General features: G+C 40.7%; 1 protein-coding gene and 1 pseudogene across 5 annotated transcripts in view; both read left to right on the forward strand.

The window, feature by feature from the left end:
- The first annotated feature begins 8,047 nt into the window (after positions 1 to 8,047).
- On the forward strand, positions 8,048 to 8,362 carry LOC134734640 (large ribosomal subunit protein eL39-like; annotated as a pseudogene).
- A 7,878-nt stretch (positions 8,363 to 16,240) lies between these two features.
- The window catches only part of AGL (amylo-alpha-1, 6-glucosidase, 4-alpha-glucanotransferase), a 73,362-nt gene continuing 62,375 nt past the window's right edge, over positions 16,241 to 27,227 (forward strand). For 2 of the 5 annotated variants that reach the window (XM_063625580.1, XM_063625582.1), the window contains exons 1-3: positions 16,241 to 16,759; positions 17,315 to 17,464; positions 26,919 to 27,129. In XM_063625580.1, coding sequence (XP_063481650.1) covers positions 17,383 to 17,464; positions 26,919 to 27,129 — 293 coding nt within the window. In that variant the 5' untranslated portion in view covers positions 16,241 to 16,759; positions 17,315 to 17,382. Of the gene's footprint in view, positions 16,760 to 17,314; positions 17,465 to 19,896; positions 19,934 to 26,918; positions 27,130 to 27,227 lie in introns of those variants that run through there. The other 3 variants (XR_010117493.1, XM_063625583.1, XM_063625581.1) reach the window with 3 other exon arrangements.

The raw sequence follows: 27,227 nt of genomic DNA on the forward strand, positions 1-27,227 counted from the left end.
CACCCAGGCTGGAGTGCAGTGGCGCATTCTCCGCTCACTGCAGGCTCCACCCCCCGAGGTTCACGCCATTCTCCTGCCTCAGCCTCCTGAGTAGCTGGGACTACAGGCGCCCGCCACCTCGCCCGGCTAGTTTTTTGTGTGTTTTTAGTAGAGACGGGGTCTCACTGTGTTAGCCAGGATGGTCTCGATCTCCTGACCTCGTGATCCGCCCACCTCGGCCTCCCAAAGTGCTGGGGTTACAGGCATGAGCCACCGAGCCCGGCCGACATTTTGATTTTAGTTTTACTATTAAGATATAACATGAGAGAACTAGAAAGTATCTCAAATTTTTATGACTTTTTTTTATTTTACAACATAAAAATTATTTTATAATATCAAAAGCCTTGAGAAGGAAAGAGATAAGTCAAGGGCCAGGTGCAGTGGCTCACCCAGCAAGCGGATCACCTGAGGTCAGGAGTTCGAGACCAGCCTGACCAACGTGGCAAAACCCCATCTCTACTAAAAAATACAAAAATTAGCCAGCTGCAGTGGCAGGTGCCTGTAATCCCAGCAACACAGGAGGCTGAGGCAAGAGAATTGGTTGAACCTGGGAGGTGGAGGCTGCAGTGAGCCGAGGTCACACCACTGTACTCCAGCCTGTGCAACAGAGCAAGGTTCTGTCTCAAAAAAAAAGGAAAGAGATAAGTCAAGATGTATCCTACAGAATAGATTAAATAAAAATGGCATGATTTGCAAATCAGTTCAAAGGCTAAATTTTGAACTGGTTCCAAATTTAATGTATATTTCATACATTTGTACTTCAAAATACCATTATTATCAAATTTAGGCCTCATATATTTTTAATATGTAACCTTATTATGTTTCATTCTCTGTATAAATTATTTCCAGTAAAATGCTTTTTTAAAAATAGAAAATAAAAACATATTAGTATTTTTCATGTAACCAATGAAGTAATTATTTACCTTGACAGAACACGTATTCTATGTTCATGTGAAGGGGTGTCCTGCCCCTCCACACCTGTGGGTGTTTCTCGTCAGGTAGAGACTGAGAAAAGAAAGAGACACAGAGGCAAAGTACAGAGAAAGAAAAGTGGGCCCAGGGGACCAGCGCTCACTCACACCGGCACCGGTTTCTGAGTTCCCTCAGTATTTTTTTTTTTTTTTGAGATGGAGTCTCGCTCTGTCACCCAGGCTGGAGTGCAGTGGCGCAATCTCGGCTCACTGCAAGCTCCGCCTCCCGGGTTCACGCCATTCTCCTGCCTCAGCCTCTCCGAGTAGCTGGGACTACAGGTGCCCGCCACCACACCCGGCTAATTTTTTTGTATTTTTAGTAGAGACGGGGTTTCACCTTGGTCTCGATCTCCTGACCTCGTGATCCGCCCTCCTCGGCCTCCCAAAGTGCTGGATTACAAGCGTGAGCCACCGCGCCCGGCCATTCCCTCAGTATTTATTGATCATTATCTCTAACATCTGGGAGAGGGGGATGTAGCAGGACAATAGGGTAATAGTGGGGAGAGGGTCAGCAGGAAAACATGTGAACAAATGTCTCTGTGTTATAAACAAGGTTAGAAAAGGTGCTGTGTTTTGATGTGCACATACATAAACATATCTGGTACATTAAAGAGCAGTATTGCCACCAGCAAAGGCGGTTTTCTCCTATCTCAGTAGATGGAACATACAATCAGGTACATTCCATTGCCCAGGGAGGAGCAGGAGACAGATGCCTTCCTCTTATCTCAACTGCAAAGAGGCCTTCCTCTTTTACTAATCCTCCTTAGCACAGACCATTTACGGGTGTCAGGCTGGGGGATGGTCAGGTCTTTCCCTTCCCATGAGGCCATATCTCAGACTCTCACATGGGGAGAAACCTTGGACAATATCTGGCTTTCCTAGGCAGAGGTCCCTGCGGCCTTCCGCAGTGTATTGTGTCCCTGGGTACCTGAGATTAGAGAGTGGTGATGACTTTTAACAAGCATACTGCCTTCAAGCACTTGTTTAACAAAGCACATCCTGCATAGCCCTAAATCCATTAAACCTTGAGTCAACACAGCACGTCTCTGCCAGCACACGGTGCACAGGGTTGGGGGTAGGGTTACAGATTAACAGCATCTCAAGGCAGAATAATTTTTCTTAGTACAGAACAAAATGGAGTCTCTTATGTCTACTTCTTTCTACATAAACACAGTAACAGTCTGATCTCTCTTTCTTTTCCCCACATTCATGGAATAAACTTTCCAAAGTGCTGATTAATTTAATTTAATGTTCTGTTGAGTTTTTACTATGTTACATTTAAGATATACAAACCCTTTATCACTGTGTAAGCAGGAAAATGACTCCCACAGTCACTGTAAATTGAGAAGAGGGCTTTTTTTAAACCTTAGGTAGTTAAAATAGATTGACCTTTGTAGTTACACCACTGACCTTTCCCCTAAGTTTACTTGATCGGCCGTGGAATACTTTTTTCAAGTGCTCTGGAAAGTTAGGTTGCATTGGTCATCAAACTGAGAATCTATACAGGTATCACTCATAGATTATACTTCATCTATTTTTATTTTCACACAATCTACTGTGTGATGACCTATATGAAATAATGCCCTGCTTTGAGAGGTTAGACAAAGTACTTTTATTTTCCAATTCAGGCTTTAATTACTGGTTAGCCATGTACCCTCAGACAATCTATCAACTTAACTCTTAAGAAGTGGATTGGCTGGGCGCAGTGGCTCACGCCTGTAATCCCAGCACTTTGGGAGGCTGAGGCAGGCGGATCACCTGAGGTCAGGAGTTCCAGACCAGCCTCAACATGGAGAAACCCCGTCTCTACTAAAAATACAAAATTAGCCAGGCATGGTGGTGCATGCCTGTAATCCCAGCTACTCGGGAGGCTGAGGCAGGAGAATCGCTTGAACCTGGGAGGCGGAAGTTGCGGTGAGCCGAGATCGCGCCATTGCACTCCAGCCTGGGCAACAAGAGTGAAACTCCGTCTCAAAAAAAAAAAGAAAAAAAAGAAGTGGGTAATACATGAGTCTGTATAGCTTTGGAAAAAGAAAGCAATCAGTTACAACATGGAGTACATGAGAGAGTACAGTCCTTTCTTAATACCAAACTCTAAACCTTTCAATTCAACAATACTTTGTCAAATGTCATAACTGCTCACTTTTGCACTATTTGTAGAACTTGAATGTTTTCATATTTATACTTCACAGTAAACTAACTATATGGAAGTTACTGAGTTTGATGTACTCTCTCTTGGGGAAAGGAGAGGGAAGAAAGAGCAAGAGATACACTGTTCTTGGATTCCTTCTCAAGATGTTATTGAGTGTTTTCTATACAACAGGCAATGTTTTAGGTGCTGGGGATTCCGGAGAAAAGATATTTTCTCCTCTCAATAAGCTCACCCTCTAGTAGGACAGACATTTAATTGTTAGTTCAGGATACCTGATGCATTCTTAGGAATTCTGCCACTCTGAGAGCTTTGTTTTGACAGGTTTGTTTTCCACCCTTCTGAGCTGGGCAAAGGACACACAAAATCAGCTGTCAAATCAATTCCTATTCAAAACTGAGGAAAAAAAAAACCCTAACCAAAGTTAATGAGAAGAGGCTGCTTTTGAAAAGACAGGAAATGCATCATGGTTAGCACTACACTAACCATAAATTTACCATGCTGCTATAAGATATAGCAAAATCAAGCCCTTTAGCCTTTCCTGTGATACTTCAAAAAGGAAAAGAAAACGTGTATTCTTTAAAAAATAAAGAGGCCGGGCACTGTAGCTCACGCCTGTATTCCCAGCACTTTGGGAGGCCATGGCAGGCGGATTACTTGAGGTCAGGAGTTCAAGACCAACCTGGCCAACATGGTGAAACCCTGTCTCTACTAAAAATACAAAAATTAGCCAGGCGTGGTGGCGCACATCTGTAGTCCCAGCTACTTAGGAGGCTGAGGCAGGAGAATCACTTGAATCCGGGAGGCAGAGGTCGCAGTGAGCCAAGATCATGCCACTGCACTCCAGCCTGGGCAACAGAGTGAGAACTTTGTCTCAAAAAAAAAAGATTAAACAAAAAAAAAAATCATCTCAATTGATGCAGAAAAAGCTTTTGACAAAATTCAACATCCTTTCATGATACAAACACTCAGCAAACTAGAAGAAAACTACCTTAACATAATAAAAGCCATATGTAAAAAAATCTACAGCAAACATCATACTCAATAGTGAAAGACTGAAAACTTTTCTTCTAAGGTCAGGAACAAAGCAAAGATAACCACTTCCACCACTTCTATTCAACATACTGAAAGTCCTAGACAGAACAATTGATCAAGACAAATAAATAAAAGGTTCATCCAAATTGAAAAGGAACAAGTAAAATTATCTCTGTTCACAGATGTGATACGTAGGAAACTCTAAAGATACCACACACACACACACACACACAGTTAGAATAAATGAATTCAGCAAAGCAGCAGGATACAAAGTCAATGCACAAAAATCAGTTGCATTTTGATATACTAACAATGAGCAACCTGAAAGGAAATTAAGAAAACAATTCTATTTAAAATAGCATTTAAAAACTTAGGAATTAACTAAACCGAGAAGAGACCTGTACACTGAAAACTATAAAACATTGCTAAAAGAAATTAAGAAAGATATAAATAAATGGAAAACCATCCCATGGTTCATGGATTAGAAGATTAATATTGTCAAAATGTCAGTACTTTATCAGCAAAGTGATCTACAGATTGACCTTTTTTTTTTTTACAGAAATAGAAAAATCAGTTTTAATATTCATATGGAATCTTAAGGGACCCTGAATAGCCAAAACAATCTTGAAAAAGAAGAACAAAATTGGAGGACTTACATTTCCTGATTTTAAAACTTACTACGAAACTTTGGTAATTGAAACAGTGTGGTACTGGCATAAAGACAGATATATAGATAGACAAATGAAATAGAATAGACAGCCCAGAAATAAACCCCAGTATATGTAGTCAAATGTTTTCCAACAACAGTACCAAGACCATTCGGTGGGGAAAGGACAGTCTTTTCAACAAATAGTGCTGGGAAAACTGAATAGCCACATGCAAAATAATGAAAATGGACTGTTACCTAACCCCATATACAAAAATTAATTCAAAATGAATCATAGACCTAACAAAAGAGCTAAAACTATATAATTCTTAAAAGAAAATATAGGGCAAAACTTCATGATATTGAATTTGGCAATGAATATGACACCAAAGACACAGGCAAAAAGCAAATAGATTGGTTGGATTTCATTAAAATGTAAAACTTTTGTGCTTCAAAGGACACTATCAATAGCATGAAAAGAGAGCCTACAGAATGGGACAAAATATTTTAAAATCATACATCTGACAAGGGATTAATATCTAGAATATGTAATGAACTAATCTAAAACTCAACAACAACAACAAAAATTCAAAAGTGGGCAGAGGACTTAAATAGACATGTCTCCAAAAGATTTACAAATGGCCAGTAAGCACATAAAAAAATGTTCAACATCACTACCCATTAGGGAAATGAAAATCAAAAACACAATGAGATACCATCTCACAACTACCAGGATGGCTACTACAAAAAAAAACAAAAAATAGAAAATAAGTGTTGGTAAGGATGTGGAGAAATTGAAATCTTTGTGCACTGTTGATGGGAAGATAAAATGTTACGCCACTGTTGAACACATTATGGTGGTTACTCAAAAAGTTAAAAATAGAATTACTATATGATCCAGCAATTCTACTTCTGGGCATGTACGCAAAAGAATTGAAAGTATGATCTCAAAGAGATCATTGTATACCAACTGATATGGTTTGGCTGTGTCCCCACGCAAATCTCATCCTGAATTTCCACATGTTGTGAGAGAGACCCAGTGGGCGGTAATTGAATCATGGGGGCAGGTCTTTCCCTGCTGTTCGCGTGTTGGTGAATAAGTCTCACGAGATCTGATGGTTCTATAAGGGGAAGTTTCCCTGCAGAAGCTCTTTCTTTGCCTACTGCCATCCATGTAAGATGTGACTTGCTCCTCCTTGCCTTCCACCATGATTGTGAGGCCTCCCCAGCCACAAGGAACTGTAAGTCCATTAAACCTCTTTCCTGTATAAATTACCCACCCAGTCTTGGGTATGTCTTTATCAGCAGTGTGAAAACAAACTAATACACTTACGTTCGTAATAGCATTATTCATAAGAGCCAACAGCAAACCACATGTCCATTAACAGATGACTAAATGTGGTATGTACACAAAACAGAATACTAGACAGCCTTAAAAAAGTAATCCTAGGCCAGGCATGGTGGCTCATGCCTGTAATCCCTGCACTTTGAGAGGCCCAGGTAGGTGGGAGGATTGCTTGAGTCCAGGAGTTCGAGACAGGCCTGGGCAACATTATGAGAACTCATCTCAACAAGATAAATAAATAAAAATAAACAAAATTAGCTAGGCATGGTGGCATGAGCCTATAGTCCCAGCTATTTGGGAGGCTGAGGGGGAGGATCGCTTGAGCCTGGAAGGATGAGGCTTCAGTGAGTCAAGATCATGCCACTGCACTCCACCCTAGGCAACAGAGTGAGATCCTGTCAAAAAAAAAAAAAAAAAGACAGAGAAAAGAAATACTATCACATGCTACAACATGGATGAACCTCAATAATTTGCTAAGTGAAAAAAACTACTGTATGGTTTTATTATATGAGGTACCTAGAGTTATCAACATCATAGAGACAGAAAGGAGTAGTTGCCAGGAGTTTGGAAGGGGGGAATGGTGCATTATTGTTTCTGATATAATGAAGTTAGTATTTCTAAAGATATTAATGCACTTTCTTATTTGCCTTTGCAATATGCAAGACTTTCTCCATTCAGCCTAAGACACCCATCTGCCTCTGTAGGAGATTTGGATTGTTATAAAATAAATGCATAGAGGAAGGAGAGTTAATGTTTAACACCTGACATTCAAAATAGGATTTTGCAGCAAGACTATGGGTGTTTTTTAGAAACAAAAAAATTTCTAAAGGAAACTCATTCTCTTAAGAAGAGGTTTGAAAGATTGTAAAGATGAGAAAACCTAAAGAAAAGAGGAGGCGAAGGAAACGGTCTGATGTGTCATGATAGAAGCAAGTCAGATAGGTTGAGGGGATTACTAGATTATAAATTCCATGCAGGCAAGGATTTTTGTGTGTTTTGTTCATTACTGTATCCCCAGTGCATAGAACAGTGCTCAGTACACAGCAAACACAGTGTTTACTGAATGCACACAGGGCTTTTTGTTCTGCTCCCTGTTCTGAACTCTGGTTGCAGAATGCTATACTGGGCAAAAAGGGTGCGGGGGTTGGGGGGTCCAAAAAGAGGGATCCTAGAATGATTAAGAGGGTAAAGCAAGATCAGTTACAGACAGGACCTGGGTTTCAGCTCCAGTACACATTTTATAGATCCACCATGACAGAGTTGAGGTGATTCCAGCAAACGCTTATCAAATGAATGTCTTGGGCCTTGGACCAGGCAGAGAACATTTTAGGTACTCAGAGAGGGGTCTGCAGTGAAAGTAGGATCAAGAAAGGCTGAGACAGTAGGGGAGGAGGATGCCTTTAGACTCTGGCCAAGCCAAGAAAGAATGACCAGGAAGTTATCAGCTACAGACATCAATAGTTTGTGCCAACAGGATAACCAGGAACAGGACTAGACAGATATACATTAGGTGATGCCAGCCCCTGCACAATGACCAGTTCAAGGTCACAGAGTTCAACTCCCCTAGTGCAACCAGTTCATGTGAGATCTCGCTCCTTGTACTAGACATCTCTTAGAACAAAGTAGAGAAAGGGGCGTCGAAACAATAGAACAATGATTTCAAAGAGACTGGGTTAAAGAGATTATTTAAATAATTGGCTCAGAATTAGTTTCCAACCAGATTAGACTAAAATTATTTTTGTTTTCCCACACCTACCTAGCAGTTAGGAAATGGTAAAGGAAATTGGAGAAGCTTTTAAGAATAAAATATACCGTCTTCCTTTCTCTGCCATCAAGGTGTGTGTTTGACTCTGCTTCTTGCCATGTCTTCTCACAAGACTTTCAGGATTAAGCATTTCCTGGTCAAGAAACAAAAGCAAAATCATCCCATCCCCCAGTGGATCCAGATGAAAACTGGTAATAAAATCAGGTAGAACTCCAAAAGGAGACATTGGAGAAGAATCAAGCTGGGTCTGTAAGGAATTACACATGAGATGGCACACATATTTATGCTGTGTCAAGGTCACAACCATCTTACCATATCAAGCTGAAAATGTCACCACTATCTGGACAGTTGGACATGTTTTATTGTGTATATATATTTTTTTCTCTGTGTATGTGCTGTTTGTGCACTGGTAGGCCGGATTCACTAATAAGTATGTGAGACCTTTCATTTCAAACAAACAGAAAGAATAAAATATACATTTCTTAGTATATCTAAGTAGTGTAAATAATTTTATAATTCTGTTTTCCAGAGACAGAAAACACAGCCCTGTCTTAAGAAATCTAGTGGGATAATGAGTTATTACACAACATGGCACAACATATCCACAGCAAAGGAGCTCCAGGGAGCACCTAACCTAGACCCATGGGAGGGAGGGCACAGCAGGCAGAGACTTCCTGAAGGAGATATCTAAGATGATAGAGTCTTAGATTAGCGAGAATATCCTAGAATCAAGAAAACAGACTCACTGTTGGCATAGCCATATATGAACTCAACAACATTCCAATTCAATTTATAAAACCTTATTGATTACCAGGCCATGGACGTAGCATCAGTGCCTCAGATGTAGGGTTTACCGAACAGAATCACTGAGCATGCAATTGAAGTCACATTCCTTCACTTGCTCACTATGTGAATCTTAAACAAGTTATATAACTTTGGGGACTCAGTTTCCTTGTCTTTATAGTGGGGGTAATAATAGTGTTGTTCTGGAAATTGAGTTAACTTAGAACAGTACCTGGCACCTCTTAAAAGCTCATTAATATTAGTTGTTACCATTTATAGAGCATATATTATTTTCAAAACATTTCAGACATTTTATTTTTGTGATCCTTGGTAGATAAATAACAGCTGAGGAATTAGTGGCTAAAAGAGGTTAAATGACTTATATTATGTTTGATGAAAATACTTTTCCCTAATTCCTGTTTTCTTTGAAGAGAGAGTGTCCCAAAACAATATCTTGGATTTTCTTTGCCCTTTAACTTGCTCCATTCCTGAGGAGGAAAAGTGATTTCTCTGGTTGGGAAATTGGGGAAGAATAACTGTGAGCTTGGCTCACCTCTATCCCTCTTCTTTTTTAAGAGTGACCATGAAGTGACCAAGCACGATTCTTCCAGTCCTTCTGTGACTGGGAGAAAGTTGGCCCAGTTCTAGAGTTTAGTTTTAGCAAACTCATTTGTCTGACAGATCTAAAGCTTCATTCTCCAACAGGACTTTTTTTTTTTTCAGTGTGGTCAAGCTCATTAAATAATCAGTCTCTCCCCCACCCCCATCCCTTGGAGGCATTCCTCCAAGAGCCTTCCATTCTCATGCTGCAAACTGTATCACTTTGATAACAATTAAATTTTAAAATAAAATACCACGCAAACTGTGTCAGAGACTACTAGTTGTCTACCAAAATTATTCTTTCTTTCCTGAACAAAACCTGGGTTTTAGCTAGTCTCATTGCCGCCTACATAAAGGTTACATTTGTATGTACATTGGGATTAAGTTTTAATTAACATGAGACAAGCAGAAATGTACAGTATTTTCAATAATTATCCTTAAAGGAAGAAGGTTCGCCCTTCTTTTTCTCTTCTTCCACCCTGATGCCTGAATTTGGATATGACAGCTGGAGTTCTGGCAGCTTATTGTACAACGAAGATGAGATCCACACACAAAAGGGAGGAAGCTATGGGCTGAAAGGAGCCTGGGTTCCTGATGACTTTACAGAGCTGCCTCACCAGCTTTGAAGAGCTTACCGCTAGCCTTTTTTTTTTTTCGAGACGGAGTCTCACCCTGCCTGTCGCCCAGGCTGGAGTGCAGTAGCATGATCTCGGCTCACTGCAGCCTCTGCCTCCTGGGTTCAAGGAATTCTCCTGCCTCAGCCTCCTGAGTAGCTGAGATTACAGGCGCACACACCAGCAGGCCAGGCTAATTTTTGCATTTTTAGTACAGACCAAGTTTTGCCTTGTGGGCCAGGCTGGTCTCAAATTCCTAACCTCTAGTAAGATTTTCCCACCTGGGCCTTCCAAAGTGCTGGGATTACAGGGGTGAGCCACTGGGCCCAGCATCCTCTACACTTTTATGTGAGAGAAAATATGTGAGAGTGGCTCTTGTTTAAGCCACTTTTGTTGTGTGTGTGTTCCTGCCATCTGCAGCTGAGGTGATGCTAACAAATACAGCAAATCAGCTTGAAGTCCCCCTTTCCTGGTCTTTTCTCTTCAACTAGACTCCCAACCCTAAGCCCTCATTTATGGAAACTCTGGAGCTCACAATTTTAACAAGCTGCCGAGACCAGCTCGGTAGGGGAGACCCTAACCCAGCGGTACTAGAGGAATTAAAGACACACACACAGAAATACAGAGGTGTGGAGTGGGAAATCAGGGGTCTCACAGCCTTCAGACCTGAGAGCCCCGAACAGAGATTTACCCACATATTTATTAACAGCAAATCAGTCATTAGCATTGTTTCTATAGATATTAAATTAACTAAAGTATCCCTTAAGGGAAATGAAGGGATGGGCCGAATTAATTGAATAGGTTGAGCTATTTAACTGCAGCAGGAACACGCCCTTAAGACACAGATCCTCAGGCTTTTGTTTATGGCTTAAGAATGCCCTTAAGCGGTTTTCCGCCCTGGGCGGGCCAGGTGTTCTTGCCCTCATTCCCGTAAACCCACAACCTTCCAGCTTGGGTGTTATGGCCATTATGGACATGTTACATTGCTGCAGAGATTTTATTTATGGCCAGTTTTGGGGCCAGTTTATGGCCAGACTTTGGGAGCCTTGCTCCCAACAACAAGCAGCTAAATTTATTTGCAAGAGTAAATGATTTTGTTTTTAAATTGGGGCCAAACAACATTTTAAAGATCTACACTAAGAAAAAAGGAAAGATCACCACCAAAAAAAGCCTCTTGAGTATCCTCCTGTCATGCATGCGAAGCATTCCATACATTGTTTTTGACTAATTTATTATATCAGTCATTAGGAATTTTTAAAGGACTTTTCCTATGCAAACTCTAAGAGCTCAAGTTTTGTTTTGAATAGAAATACAACTATATTTACCACTATTTATGTACATCTCAATACATTTTCTAATAAATATTTATTGTATACTGACTAATCCTCATTTCATTCTTAGGTTCTGCCTTTTCTCTGTTTTCTAATTCAGGCTGAAACATTAGGCTCTGATTTTGCTCTCTGAATTCACTCTTATATCTCCTCTTCACAAAGTAAGAAACTTTCTGGAATCTTTGGCCTTCATCTGATTTGTCTGACTACCATCTTGAACCCAGCAAGGACAACTAGATGTAACCCCTTCTTTTTTAAAAAAACTATTATTAAAAGTCTACCATATGCTAAGTGCTAGAATAGATGCTTCAAATGCTTTCTTTTTTTCTTCTAATCTTCATGCCAAACTTGCAAGTGAGGTCTTGTTCTCTCCATCTTATGGGTGAATGAATTGTGATTCAGAGTGATTAAAACGAATCCAAGGTTTGTTTGCCTCTAAAGTCTGCTTTCTATCTCATTAAAAAAAAAAAAATCTCTCTCTGATTTTCCATACCTCTGTATCATTATATTCAAGTCTTCCACTTCTCCAGCTTCAACTCTATTTCTTTTCCCAGCTTCCCTTTTGCTTCTCACTGGCTGTATCTGGATATTTCAGAAGCACAGAATAAGTTGTTCAATTTAGAAGGGATTCTGAAAACACAACTCCAAATTTTACAAAGTAAAATTATGACATGATAATAATGGTGCACTATAAAATAAAGTGCACAGAAAATGCCAAAGAATATAAAAACCAAATATAAGGCAGCCCCATCCATTTCAGATCCACAAGGTCACAGGATTGGGACCTAATTATAAATAATAACCCAAATAACTCTTTTCCTTTCAGAAAGCATACACACATACACACAACGCTGGAGAAAGTCTTTTCCAACTACAGTCCTCCTCCCACTCCCCAAATGCATTAACATCAATGTTTTAGAAAGCACTAGAGTCACTGCCAAATAGTTGAGGTTATCCATCAGATGTTCCTCAAGGCGAGCCTTCTCCTGACAACTATAGCATGAGATTATTGTGTATATATAGATCACTGTCATGCACAGGACAGGCACATGACAAATGTGCATTAAAATGAAGGCTGCACATGGCACCACTGTAGCCCTAGACTGCAAATTCATTGGCATTCCAAGAACTTCACAAATAGCACAATAATGTGACTTTTCTTTTTCAAAAAGGAGACTATGTAGCTTGTAAAATTAATCTTAGAGGCACATCATATTAATCATGGTTCCATTACTTAGCAGTCTTCATTTTCATTCAAAATATGAAATTTCCAAGATTAAGATGATTTGGATTTACACATCTTGTAAAATTCAAGTATTTGTTATGAGAATAAATCACTACTAAAGGAATTGATGTCATCAATCTCTTTTACTCCTTATATCTAATTGCAACACTGGGCATTAAAGTGAGAGTTTTACTGGAGAAAGGACAGCAAGAAAGGCTAATTTTGGAGCCCTGGAGAACAGTGATCAACAGGAGGGCAGTGCAATGAGATAGTTATAGGAGAGACTGAAAGTGGGAGGGGGCATGGAAAGGGAGAACTTGAAGACAAACATAAATGTGATCTGTTTTCACAACATGGTCAGGGCCTCACTCTGCTAACATATGTATGTACACTAGTACTTAGTCTCTATCAGGCACAGTTCTAAGCCCTCATTTACTTAACAATAGATACTACTTTCGGCTGGGCGCGGTGGCTCACGCTTGTAATCCCAGCACTTTGGGAGGCCGAGGCGGGCGGATCACGAGGTCAGGAGATCGAGACCACGGTGAAACCTCGTCTCTACTAAAAAATACAAAAAAATTAGCCGGGCGTGGTGGCGGGCGCCTGTAGTCCCAGCTACTCGGAGAGGCTTGAGGCAGGAGAATGGCGTGAACCCGGGAGGCGGGGCTTGCAGTGAGCCGAGATTGCGCCACTGCACTCCAGCCTGGGCGACAGAGCGAGACTCCGTCTCAAGAAAAAAAAAAAAATAGATACTACTTTCATCCCCATTTTACAGTTGGAAAAACCAAGGCCCAAAGAGGTTGAGTACCATCCAAAGCTTCACAGCTAGTTAGTGGCAGAGCTGGGATTCAACACCAGGCACCACTTCATAATCATGAATTATCATTTTACACAGCATGCAATCTAGAACAATCACTTTCAATCTTGTTTTTAACCATAATCTTTCCAGTAAGAATACATGACTCAGTACACCAAAACATAAGTAACAGAAATAAAAGTTTTATGAAATAATACGTTTACCAAATGTAATGCATTTGGTAGTCCCAGCTACTGGGAATGGACGAGGAAGGCTGAGGGAGGAGGTTGAGGCTGCAGTGAGCCATGATTGCACCACTGCACTTCAGCCTGGGTGACAATGAGACCCTGTCTCAAAAAGTAAAATAAAATAAAGTAACTTTTTCTATTGGTTATATGTTGAAATGATGTCTTGGATATATTGAGTTAAGTAAATTATATTGCTAAAATTAATTTTACCTTTTTCAAAAAACTTTCTTTTCTTCTCTTTTTTTTTTTTTTTTTTTGAGACAGTCTCGCTCTATCACCCAGGCTGAAGTGCAGTGACATAATCTGGGTTCATTGCAACTTCCACCTCCCAGGTTGAAGTGATTCTCCTGCCTCAGCCTCCACAGTAGTTGGGACTACAGGCATGTGCCACCACGCCTGGCTAATTTTTGTATTTAAAAAACTTTTTTTAATGTGGCTACTTGAAAATTTTATTTATTTATTTATTTATTTATTTTTTTTTTCTTTTTTTTTTTTTTGAGACGGAGTCTCGCTCTGTCGCCCAGGCTGGAGTGCAGTGGCGCAATCTCAGCTCACTGCAAGCTCCGCCTCCCGGGTTCACGCCATTCTCCTGCCTCAGCCTCTCCGAGTAGCTGGGACTACAGGCGCCCGCCACCACGCCCGGCTAATTTTTTGTATTTTTAGTAGAGACGGGGTTTCACCGTGGTCTCGATCTCCTGACCTCGTGATCCGCCCGCTTCGGCCTCCCAAAGTGCTGGGATTACAAGCGTGAGCCACCGCGCCCGGCCTACTTGAAAATTTTAAATGCCCTATGTGGCACTCAATATTTCTATTGGACAGTGCTTTCTGCTCGTTCAGGCCAAAAACCTTGGAGTCATCCTTGACTCCTTTCTCCACTAGCCAATCCTGTAGGTTCTACCTTCAAAATAGTGCAGAATTCAGCAACTACACCACCTGCTATACCACCTCCCCCCCATCACCCCCAACCCCCCGACACACACAAAACACATACAAGTCACTTTCTCTTGCTTGGATAACTAAAATAGCCTTCTAACTGGTCTCCTTGCTTCCTTCCTTGCTACACTCTACAGTTTATTCAACTATTTCCCATAAAGTTGTGGAGCGATCCTTTTAAAAGGTCAGATTATGTCACTCCTCTGTTCAAAATCTCCATGGCTTTTTTTCTAAAGTTTAAAAGCCCAAGTCCTTGCAATGGTCTACAAAGCCTTAAAAGATCTGGTTACCCATCTGTGCTCCTGACCCCTTCTCCTGCCCCATCTGTCTGTCCTAATCTCTTACCACTCTCTTCTTCACTCAGCTGTGGTGACCTTTTTCGGTTCACCAAGTATGCTCCTGCCTCATGGCCTTTGTACTTCCTATACCTCTACATGTAACCCTCTACCTTAGACTTCTTCTTTCTCGCAGTTTGGCATCACTTTACTGAACGTTATATTTAGAAATGCAAACCTCTCTCTGCTTACTCTTCCACACTTCCCCCCTTCCTATTATATATAGGATATAACATATCCTTCTTATTATATAGGATATATTATATCCTGTATAATTTATTTAATTTATCTGTCTCCCACCAATAAAATGTAGGAGCTCCTTGAGGGCACTGACTGTTTTATTGCTGCATTCCCAGCACCTTATGTGCCTGGCAAATAGTAGGGGCCAGAAAATAAGCTGTGGGTTCCCAAAGTCAGTTACGGACCATTTGCAACTAGCCATTCTCAGAAATCTATAGAAACAAACAAATACTTCGGTATGGTTTTTTTTTAACCTATATCCTCTTTGGACCTACAGTCATCCCACAAGAAAGAATGCAAGAATCTTCTCCACACCCCACAAGTCTTAGTTAACCTAATCTTCTGTCCATTTTCTCATGACCATTAGGAGCCCTCCAAAAGCCCTGGAAGATGGGTTTTCCTTTACCCTCAGGCATTAAATCTCCTTAAGCATCTGCAAAAAGTTCTGAGTTACTGGCCTAACATAAGTGCAGCTTAATCTCAGACGATCTCCGGGTCTATCTAGTGTACATTAGGTACACCCGGACACCGTTAAGTATCAGTGGTGTTTGCACTCTCCATGGTTTGCAAATTGGCCACACCTTACCTACTGGGTCTGCATTCAGGAACATGTGTCCTGTCTGTTAGCACTAGAAATGATGCACACGTAGAGGCCTGGCGCGGTGGCTCACGCCTGTAATCCCAGCATTTTGGGAGGCCGAGGCGGGCGGATCACGAGGTCAGGAGATCGAGACCATCCTGGCTAACACAGTGAAACCCCGTCTCTACTAAAAATACAAAAAAATTAGCCGGGCGTGGTGGCGGGCGCCTGTAGTCCCAGCTACTCGGGAGGCTGAGGCAGGAGAATGGCGTGAACCCCGGGGGGCGGAGCCTGCAGTGAGCCGAGATTGCGCCACTGCACTCCAGCCTGGGCGACAGCGAGACTCCCTCTCAAAAAAAAAAAAAGAAATGATGGACACGTGTTGGATGGAATGTCACGGCCCCTTATTTTAGACACTTAGAAATCAGGGCTCTGAGAACTTAGGCCAAGTAAAAATTATCAGAACAAAGAAACAAAACACGTGGTGGTACAAAAGGAACCAGAAGCCAGGTCGTTTGCCCCTCACCATTCAGCCCTTCCCACCAAAAGATTCTACTGTGCAGCTCAACCTAGCTCGCAGCCGGTACCGCGGGATTTTAATATGCAACCGTGAGCTCGCAGGCTGTTAAAGGAAGGCCGTGCCTTGGCCGCTGCACCTTCCCCGTGGCGGGGAGAAAGCGCAGCTCCCGGCCTCGGCCGCAGCCGGCTCCAGGTCCCCCGGCCCGGGGCTGACTGAGACGGTGCGGTGCCCACGCTCTCGCGAGACTAGCGGTCGGGGCGGCCGGGTCGAGCCTCCCGGAAATGGGCCAGTGGTACGGTCCGCTCCCACCTGGGACGAGTGCGCGCACGGCCCGGTGGGGTCCCGGGTGTGCCCAGGAACCCGCGCGAGGCGGAGTCGCTGAGACTGCCTGCTCCTCACCCAGCTGCCTCGGCCCTACCCCGGTCGCCCGCCGCCCCTCCCTTTGCCCTTCACTGCGCCCGGCCCTCCTTGGGCTGCGGCTTCTGTGAGCGGCTGGACAGCCAACCTTTCCCCTTCTGTTTCTCCGCGTCCCCTCCCCCCGACCGTAGCACCAGAGTCGCGGGTCCTGCAGTGCCAGAGAAGCCGCACGTATAACTCGCTCGGCGTAAGTGCTAGGAATGCCGCTGGCCTCGCGGGGAAACGCATTCTTTCTATCTATAGCTCACTCTGTACATCTGTCTACGGCAGCTATTCCAGAGGCAACAACTGCTTCCCTGTGTTCTCATCTCCCCATTGGTGGCTGGCGACCCGAATTTGGGAATGGGGAGATCGCCCACCTGTTATCTTTGAGCAGACTAATCTCTTGTAAGCAGAAGTGCCATTCGGAGTCTCCAGAGCCCTGTAGCTTGGGGCTGGGAATGTCCCCCTGACTTCAGGCTTTCCTAGTGTATTGCTTTTCTCTGAGAATGCTCTAGGTTTTTAATTTTTTAATTGTAAGAATCTATAATACAGCATTTTTATTTCGGTCTTATTCGTTGTGCTCAAAGGCAGGAAACAACTATTAATTTGCCTTCTCGAATCTTATTAGTTATAAGATTCATTCTCTTTCATTGCTCTGCTAGGCATGAAACGCACTTCGAACATGTAAGTGCCGCTGTCAGCTCTGGAGAGTTTAAGGCAATAGTTATTTTCGATATTTTAACTCCTTTTTGTTTCATAGGGGTAACTCATTCGACTGTGGAGTTCTTTTAATTCTTCTGAAAGATTTCAAATCCTCTAGAAGCCAAAATGGGGCACAGTAAACAGATTCGAATTTTACTTCTGAACGAAATGGAGAAGCTGGAAAAGACCCTCTTCAGACTTGAACAAGGTCAGTAGCAAGTTGTTTGATTTGCTCATTTGCGTCTTTTAAACTTTTAATTCATTGGCAGTCCTGTTAAATTTTTTAAAGCTTTAAGATAAATATTATTTCCAAGGATCTAAAACTTGATTTGTGCAAAGATGGTGCTGTGTTTTCCATATATCACTAATCAATGTTGATTTGAATTAATATTTTATATCCCTCATGTTAGAAGGATAAAATAGTTCACTTTTCTCTGCATACTAATTCCCACTTAAGATTGAAGTTAAATATATGATCAGAAGATTGACCATATTATTTCTAATAACATTTACTATTAAAAGTTGGTAAATTACTTCGTATGTAATTTTGCTTTGGGTATGCATGTAGTTTTGCCTTTATATAACTGTCTCTTTTCCTTTGTTGAACCTTTGAATTGACAAAATAGATTGCAGCAAAAAGTATAGTAAACTATTGTTTATGTATATCAAAAACCTCTCAAATGTGGAGTAGGTAAAAGCTGAAAATGTTTTCCTACCAAATAAAAAGTGCAATAACTCATCTGGTTATGTTGAAATATAGTGGATCTGTATTTTAAAGATCAAATTACTTTTCTACAAAGCTAGTTAATAGATGTTTTATTTTCTTAGCCTTTGTAATTTTTCAACATTGAAGAAGTGTAATATATGAAAAATACAGTCCCCCTTATTAATGTACCAAATGGATGTTGATAGTCATAAACATTTCAAAGGAATTTTTAAATTTCCCTGATGTTTTAAGAGTTAACTTTTTGAGGCCGGGCGCGGTGGCTCACGCTTGTAATCCTAGCACTTTGGGAGGCCGAGGCGGGCGGATCACCAGGTCAGGAGATCGAGACCACGGTGAAACCCCGTCTCTACTAAAAATATAAAAAATTAGCCGGGCGTGGTGGCGGGCGCCTGTAGTCCCAGCTACTTGGAGAGGCTGAGGCAGGAGAATGGCGTGAACCCGGGAGGCGGAGCTTGCAGTGAGCCGAGATCGCGCCACTGCACTCCAGCCTGGGCGACAGAGCAAGACTCCGTCTCAAAAAAAAAAAAAAGAGTTAACTTTTTGAAAAAAAATTTCACACATACAATGTGTTATTTTCATGCCAAATCCGCGTCTTTTTCCAACTATGGCATTTAAAATCACTGAGTACCTACTCCATTTTTGGCTTTCCTGAGTCTGCACTTCTCTAGTTTTGATTTCTTTTTCCCCCTACCCTGTCGCATATTCTTGTCAACTTGGTGTCTCTTACTGGGCTCTCTTCCCTTCACTTTTTAATTAATTATGGGCATCTGCTAGGAATTCTTTCTTTTTCTGTTCTCCTTCAAAGAATTAGTTACAGTCTCATGGCCTCAACTGTTGCCTCTGTGCTGATGACTACTTTTGGAGGAAAGGCCTTGAGCTTTCTTCTTGGAAACTTTCGGCGTTTGATGACAAGGGTAGATCTAGAGCCAGAATTCTCCTGGCTCTGCTGCTGACAAGCTGACTTGGGGCAAGTTACATTAATTCTGAGCATTCATTTCTTTTTTTTTTTTTTTTTCCTTTTCTCTTTTTCTGAGACAGAGTCTTACTCTGTTGCCCAAGCTGAGTGCTGTGGCATGATCATGGCTCAGTGCGGCCTCGACTTCCTGGGCTTAAGCAATTCTCCTGCCTCAGCCTCCCAAGTAGCTGGGACTACAGGCATGCATGACTATGCCCCGCTAATTTTTTTTTTTTTTTTGAGACGGAGACTTGCTCTGTCACCCAGGCTGGAGTGCAGTGGCCCGATCTCGGCTCACTGCAAGCTCCGCCTCCCGGGTTCACGCCATTCTCCTGCCTCAGCCTCTCCGAGTAGCTGGGACTACAGGCGCCCGCCACCACGCCCGGCTAATTTTTTTGTATTTTTAGTAGAGACCGGGTTTCACCGTGGTCTCGATCTCCTGACCTCGTGATCTGCCCACCTCGGCCTCCCAAAGTGCTGGGATTACAAGCGTGAGCCACCGCGCCCGGCCTTTTTTTTTTTTTTTTTTTGATTGTAGAAACTGGGTCTCACTATGTTGCCCAGGTTGATTTTGAACTCCTGGACTCAAGCAACCCTCTCTCTTTGGCCTCTCAAAGTACTGGGATTACAAGCATAAGCCACCGGACGTGGCCCCAATTCTGAGCATTAATTTCTTTTTTTTTTTTTTTTTGAGACGGAGTCTCGCACTTTCACCCAGCCTGGAGTGCAGTGGCATGATCTCGGCTCACTGTAGGCTCCGCCCCCCGGGGTTCACGCCATTCTCCTGCCTCAGCCTCCTCCGTAGCTGGGACTACAGGCGCCCACCACCTCGCCCGGCTAATTTTTTGTATTTTTAGTAGAGACGGGGTTTCACCGTGTTAGCCAGGATGGTCTCGATCTCCTGACCTCGTGATCCGCCCGCCTCGGCCTCCCAAAGTGCTGGGATTACAGGCGTGAGCCACCGCGCCCAGCCATGAGCATTAATTTCTTTATTGGTGACATGAAAGTGGTAATTTCTGTTCTTCTACCTTTCTAGGTTTTGAGACTCAAAAGTAATAATACATGAATTTTTAGTGATAAAGCCCTAAATAAATATAAGGCATTGATATCAATCACTCCATGTATTCTCACCCTGGACCTTGGCTTCAACCTGATATTATGCAATAGAATAGTATTAGGATAGCTCAACTTGGATATGCTTAAATCTAGCATGTCCAGAAATATCCCCTCCCCATTCTCAATCCTTCTTTATTTCTCAGCTTCCCTGTTTATTTCGTGACATCTCCATTTTTATAGTTCCCAGGGTAGAAACCTTATATTTTTTGATGATTTCTTCTGTTTTCCTGCAGTCTCTTTTTAAGCTTGCAATTTCTTTCCAAATATCTCTGATTGCCTGTCTATTCTGTATGGCTGAATATAGATGCCAGAATAATCTTATACAATCTCTTCCCTTTTTTATTAAGTGATATGTATAAAATCAAATTTAAATACCTCTCTCTGACTTCCAAGGCATTCTGTAATGAGACTACACCTTCCTTAGCCCAAATTGTATCTCATTATTCTCCGTCATTAATGTCATAGATCTTTACAGTTGCCCAAGTCATTCCTGTTAATTCCCTTCTCAGCAGTTTTTCTCATGCCTGTCCTTATACCCGTACTCCCAGCAGATTCCTTTATATCTGTTAAATCCCATTTACTGTCAGTCTATGTGTTGCCTAAGTTTCAACTTTCAGCTAGAATATCACCTCCTTTGTGAAGTCTTTGCCTAATTTTTCACTGTCTGCTTCGTTTGATTTACAGTTACACAATGAGCACAGAACTATTAAGTGTCGAATAATGAAGCAGTGTCTAAAAGCTTGTTAGTCTTACAGTGTCAGACTAGGGTTTAACATCTGTGAGAATTGATGAGGGCAGGTGACTCACAATGTAATCTCAGTGCTTTGGGAGGCTGAGGCTGGAGGACCACTTGAGGCCAGGAGTTCATGATCAGCCTGGACAACATAGTAAGGCTTTATCTCTACAAAAAAAGAAACAAAATTAGCTGGTCATGATGGTGCTTGCCTGTGGTCCCCAGCTACCTAGGAGAGTGAGGCGGGAGGATCTCTTGAGCCCAGGAGTTAAAGGCTGTAGTGAGCTATGATCCCACCATTTCACTCCAGTCTGGGTGACAGAGTGAGACCCTGTCTTTAAAAAACAAAAATAAAGGGCCGAGCACGGTGGCTTACGCCTATAATCCCAGCACTTTGGGAGGCCGAGGCAGGTGGGTCACCCGAGGTCAGGATTTCGAGACCATCCAGCCTGATCAACATGTTGAAACCCCTTCTCTACTAAAAATACAAAAATTAGCCGAGTGTGGTGGCGCATGCCTATAATCCCAGCTACTTGGGAGGCTGAGGCAGGAGAGTCGCTTGAACCTGGGATGCAGAGGTTGCAGTGAGCTGAGATCACACCATTGCATTCCAGTCTGGGCAACAAGAGCAAAACTCTATCTTAAAAAAAAATAAAAAATAAAATAAAATCTGCGAGGATAGGGACAGCCTTACAAACCTAGTGCAGTGTACTGCTGATTGATTACTAAAACTCTAGTTAAAACTAGCAAAAATTGTAAAAGCTAACCTGTTTGAAAAGGGAAATTGAAGGATTTATGAAAAAAGAATGATGTGGTTGACTTTATAACTCTGGTTAAAACCAGTAAATATATCCAAATATTATAGATGAGAATATGCCACCTTTTTTTGCAGTAATGGTGTGATCATTTTATTTTAGAAGATAATTTGAAATGTGAAAGATGAGTGGTAGAGAAGGGACATTGGAGATGAAGCACTGAGAAGGCTATTTTAAAAACACATCTGATTAAAGAAAAGGATTGAACCGTCTGAGTTGAAAAAGAGAGGACAAGGCCAGGCGCGGTGGCTCACACCTGTAATCTTGGCACTTTGGGAGGCCAAGGCAGGCAGATCACCTGAGTTCAGGAGTTTGAGACCTGCCTGGCCAATATGGTGAAACCCTGTCTCTCCTAAAAATACAAAAATTAGCCAGGTGTGGTGGCAGGTGCCTGTAATCCCAGCTACTTGGGAGGCTGAGGCAGGAGAATTGCTTGAATCCAGGAGGTGGAGGTTTCAGTAAGCCGAGATCGTGCCACTGCACTCTAGCCTGGGCAACAGAGCGAGACTCCAACTCAAAAAAAAAAAAAGAAAGAAAAGAAAAAGAGAGGACAAAGTATGAGTTATTTTCAAGTTCAGAGGACTTGGTAACCAATCAAATGTGAAGAAAAACTCTGGCAGTTTTTGGCTGTTTCATATTTAATTGGTCACCAAAGCCCTCATATTTCTTTCCTTCTCTCTTTTCTACAAGAAGGAATTCCTCCTCGTTTTTAAGACTGATATTTCTATAGATTCTTCCAGTTCAACAAGTACAAGACTAAATAATGATCTTTTCTAGACAAATCATAGCTTTTTCGCTTATTTCCTATCTCATTTAGTGGTAGAATAATGAACAAAATCAGGCCGAGCACGGTGGCTTACTCCTGTAATCCCGGCACTTTGTGAGGCTGAGGTGGGTAGTTGACCTGAGATCAGGAGTTCAAGACCAACCTGGCCAACATAGTGAAGCCCCATCTCTACCAAAAATACAAAAATTAGCCGGATGTGGTGACATGCACCTGTAGTCCCAGTTATTCAGGAGGCTAAGGCAGGAGAATCACTTGAACCCAGGAGGCAGAGGTTGCAGTGAGCCAAGATCACACCACTGTACTCCAGCCTGGGCAACAGAGCGAGACTTGGTCTCAAAAAAAAAAAAGAATAATGAACAAAATAAGTACTTCCCAAATCTGAAATTCTTCCATATTTTAAATAGGTTGATGAAATTTATAATTTTTACTATTTTTTAAAGAAAATATTTAGACATAAAGGTTCTTTGATTAGAAGATTGAGTTTCTATAAATTGAGTGGAGGGGAAAAGATAGAACATATTATTTACAATAATAGTTTAATCACTCATTATGCTAGTTGCCTACAAGAGAGACATGGCTAATGCAAGTTAAGTATCCTAGCGTTAGTATGAGGAATAAGATAGCCACACCATGTACTGCTATGACCTCAGCTAATTTTAGCAAACTGAGTCATGGAATATGACCTACTCTGGGCTCTCTGATGTTTCATTTACTGTATATAAAAATTTTAGTTTCAGTGATTTGCATTAGAGGTCTACAGAGTGGCTATGTATCCCTCGGGGTATGCACTGATATATCTATTGGGCTACAGAAAGAAAATATAACCAACCTTCCTTTCTTCCTTCCTTCCTCCCTCCCTCCCTCCCTCCTTCCTTCCTTCTTCCCTTTCTTTTCTTTTCTCTCTACCTATTTTAGTTTTTTAAGTCTGTTATATGTTAGCAACATTGAATTATGTTAATATATGAATTATGCTCTCAGTTTGTATGTCAGATAAGTTATAAACAAAAAAGGCATACTCAGAAGAAAACGTAGAGGTTGTAGGTCTGGAAGGGGTTGACAATCACACCCTCATTTGTTTGCAGTATGTTGCCATGAATTGCACTTTGACTTAAGCTAGGTTAAGTAGCTTTACAGGTTATATTATCTTAAATAACAGAGTCTCTCTATTACTTTGTAAGGAGAGGTAGAGTAACCAAGAATAGTTCTTTTACCTCACAGAGGTGATCAAACTTAAAAGATGAGTTAGAAAGTGTTTGAGGTTTGTCCTTTTCAGAAATAACAAGTAGCGTTAGATAGTATGATACTTAGAAAATATTTTCAGAAAAAACAAAAACTTAACTCTCTGATGTAAACATGAGTGAGAAAGTTAAGTGCTTTTTTGAAGGAAATTGATGCTTGGGGCAGAGTTTCGCACGTGTTTTCCTGCAAAAGTTCAGATCGCAGATCTTTGCAGCTTTTCAGGCAGTGCACTCCCTATTGCAGCGACTCGACTCCCATTGTAGCAGGAAAGCAGCCATAGGTAAACATACATGAATGGATGTGGCTGTGTTCCAGTAAAACTTCATTTACAGAAATGCGGATTGGGCTGGATACACTTTGCCAACCCTTGCTATAGTGAAAGCATTTTGAATATATATTTTTAGAAATGCTTCTTCCATCATTATATGATTTTACCCAAAATAAATAGAACTTGAAATCTTTGAATCACTTTATTACAAAATATTAAAACCAAGACTTTTTAAAATAATGAAATTTATTTAGTTACATTGTTTTCACTGAGAGATATTATCAATATTAATTTGTAGTGAGAGCTAAAAGGTTTTTTCTACCCGCTAATAAATAAAATGTATTATTTAAGTATTATTTATTTCATTTAAATCTTATCCCATTAAGTTAAATTTTGTGTTTTATAATTTACATAATCTATTAGAACATCGTACATATATATTATATAAATAATGACTTAGTTTGGGAATTATTGGGGTTTTTTCCTGAAGGTAGAGCACTGATCCAAATACTGTTTTGGAGATTTTAGATGAGTTTTAACCTTTGCTCTGCAAGTTCTCTGAATCCTTGTGTAATTATAAAAACAGTATTTGTATAAACTTAACAGGGGACAGGTTGTACACATATACCCAGACAGCTAATCTCTGCTATTTGTACTTGTTCAAAATGACACTATTTCTCCTAATGATAAATTTAGTCATTTTTGTGAGATGTAAATGTTTATGCTTCTCAGTCACTAAGTATTTTACTTCATGTTTTAATTCTTTCTGTAATTATTTCTTAGTCTATCCCTTCATAATTGTAGCTCTAATTTTAAAATGATTTCCCTAATTAGAAAATTATGCAAATGTATAAAAAGCATTTTTTCTGTGTTTTTTTAAAATTAGGATTATACTATCTAAACAATTTTGTGGCCTCCCTTTTTCCCCTATTTGTAGTAGTATTATGGTGTATGTACTCTACCTCCCTGCCTACTGCCATGTTTCAGCCATACTTTTTTCCAGAAGATATTTTAAAAGCTCTACATAAATGTGTACAATGTAACAAAATAGAATAAATTAAAAGTGGTTATTAATTTTTTTTTTAATGGAGTCTTGCTCTGTCACCCATGCTGGAGTGCAGTGGTGCGATCCTAGCTCACTGCAACCTCTGCCTCCTGGATTGAAGCAATTCTCCTGCCCCAGCCTCCTGAGTAGTTGGGATTACAGGTGCACACCACCACACCCAGCTATTTGCATTTAGTAGAGATGGGGTTTCACCATGTTGGTCAGGCTGGTCTCAAACTTCTGACCTCAGGTGATCCTCCCACCTCGGCCTCCCAGAGTGTTGGGATTACAGGTGTGAGCTACTGTGCCTGGCCAAATATCTTTTGATAACATGATTTATAATGACTTTATAATATGCCAGCTTGTAGATTTACCATAATTTATTTAATCATTGCCAATCATTAGATATTTAGGTTGTTGTCTGTTTATTTAATTTCAACAAATGAGGCTGTGATAAATATCCTTATACATAATCTCTGTTTACATCACTGATACTTTTCTCAAAAAATCTATATAAAATTCCTAGTTCAAAAAATATAAACATTCTTAATATATTAATGCTAAATTGTATTGTAGAAAAAGTACCTTTAGTTGCTTAGAGAAGAAATTCTTAGTTTCACTATACAGCATTCTCTTAGTGTCTTTTACTGAAATCTTTTGTTCACAGAAAATATCCCTGTTAGTGTATCCTCTTTTATTACTTTGTTGGATGTTTAATAAATCAAGGATTATAAATTATAAATAATATATATTAAATAGGTAAATATTAGTTTTTTTCCTCTCAAAGAAATTCCTTAGATATTAAAGATTTTACTCAGTGGAACTAAACTTTCCTGCCTCATCAGTTATTATTGCCCATTATTAATTGAAAATTATATTCATGTTTAAAATTTATATGTATTATATTTCTAATAGACTTGACCATAGTCAGTATTTTCATATTCTAATAATTATAAAGAAGGTTTAAAGTCTGCTTTAAACCAACCAAAATGTTTCTTTCACAGTACAGTTTTAACTGTAATGTGCTTATTTGTTTTCTCTTATGGCAAAATATTTGTAACACAATGCACAAGTCTAAGGTATGTTTTTTTAAAAATAACCTAACTTGGGCAAAAGTAGAAATGCATTGGCTCTCAGGATTACAAGACAGCTTTAGTAACTAAACCATGAAGCATAGGGATATAGGCAGTAGTGTGTTGGAGGTGCTTTTGCTGGCTCACAAGAGCTGATTGTGCACATCCCTTCCCACTTCCACGTTCAATGTTGTCGTGTTGGTAGCTTAAGATTGCCCATGTCGGGATTATTTCCACCAGAAAGTCAGCAAACACTCCAAGTCAGAGGTTCCCACCACCCTTGTCAGTTGCTAAATCTTTATTAGCACATCACTGGACCTGAGCAGATTATCAGTCGGGTTCAGTTGTCTTCAGAACTCCTGTTAGAATCCTGAATTCTGCCTCTATAGAGGTTGACTTCTGTCAGTGAAGACTAGCTTTTTCGGTATGGTGAGATAATAATCCCATGGTAGCGCCCAAGTTTTACAGACTATCACATACTTTCTGACACCATAGAGAAACTAGCTTTCTCTGTTGCAGTTAGAAAAATACTAGAGAAGGTCTCTCCTCAGATGCCCGCCATTGGGTACTTAATTCAGGGGTGAGGATGGGGGATCATGGTAAATGGGGTTGTATAAGAATTTGCACATCCCAGAGTTGCTATGTGAATAGGAATGCGTTTCCAGGGGAAGGAGAAAGAGACATTACAGAGCAGACAGCTCTATGATGTTTACTATACTTGCTAAAATATGAAATTCAGCTAAATTGGAATACAAAGTAGTGCCAAAACAGCATTAGGTTTGTGGAGTTATTTTAAACATAATTGAAAATCAAGGTTTTTTTAATACTTTAAATAAAACATCTATTTTTCAATGTGGTAATTGAAGTCCTACAATGAGTTTATTAAAATGTGCTTTTTACTTAGGGTATGAACTACAGTTCCGATTAGGCCCAACTTTACAGGGAAAAGCAGTTACCGTGTATACAAATTACCCATTTCCTGGAGAAACATTTAATAGAGAAAAATTCCGTTCTCTGGATTGGGAAAATCCAACAGAAAGAGAAGATGATTCTGATAAATACTGTAAACTTAATCTGCAACAATCCGGTTCATTTCAGTATTATTTCCTTCAAGGGTAAGTCAGGTGTTTTGTTTGTGAGAAAAAAAGTTAATTTATTCTGTAATTTGAAGTCACCTAACTTGTAAATGTTACTGTATGAACCATGGCAGTGC

Source organism: Symphalangus syndactylus, chromosome 12, assembly GCF_028878055.3.
Source record: "Symphalangus syndactylus isolate Jambi chromosome 12, NHGRI_mSymSyn1-v2.1_pri, whole genome shotgun sequence".
Classification (NCBI taxonomy): domain Eukaryota; kingdom Metazoa; phylum Chordata; class Mammalia; order Primates; family Hylobatidae; genus Symphalangus; species Symphalangus syndactylus.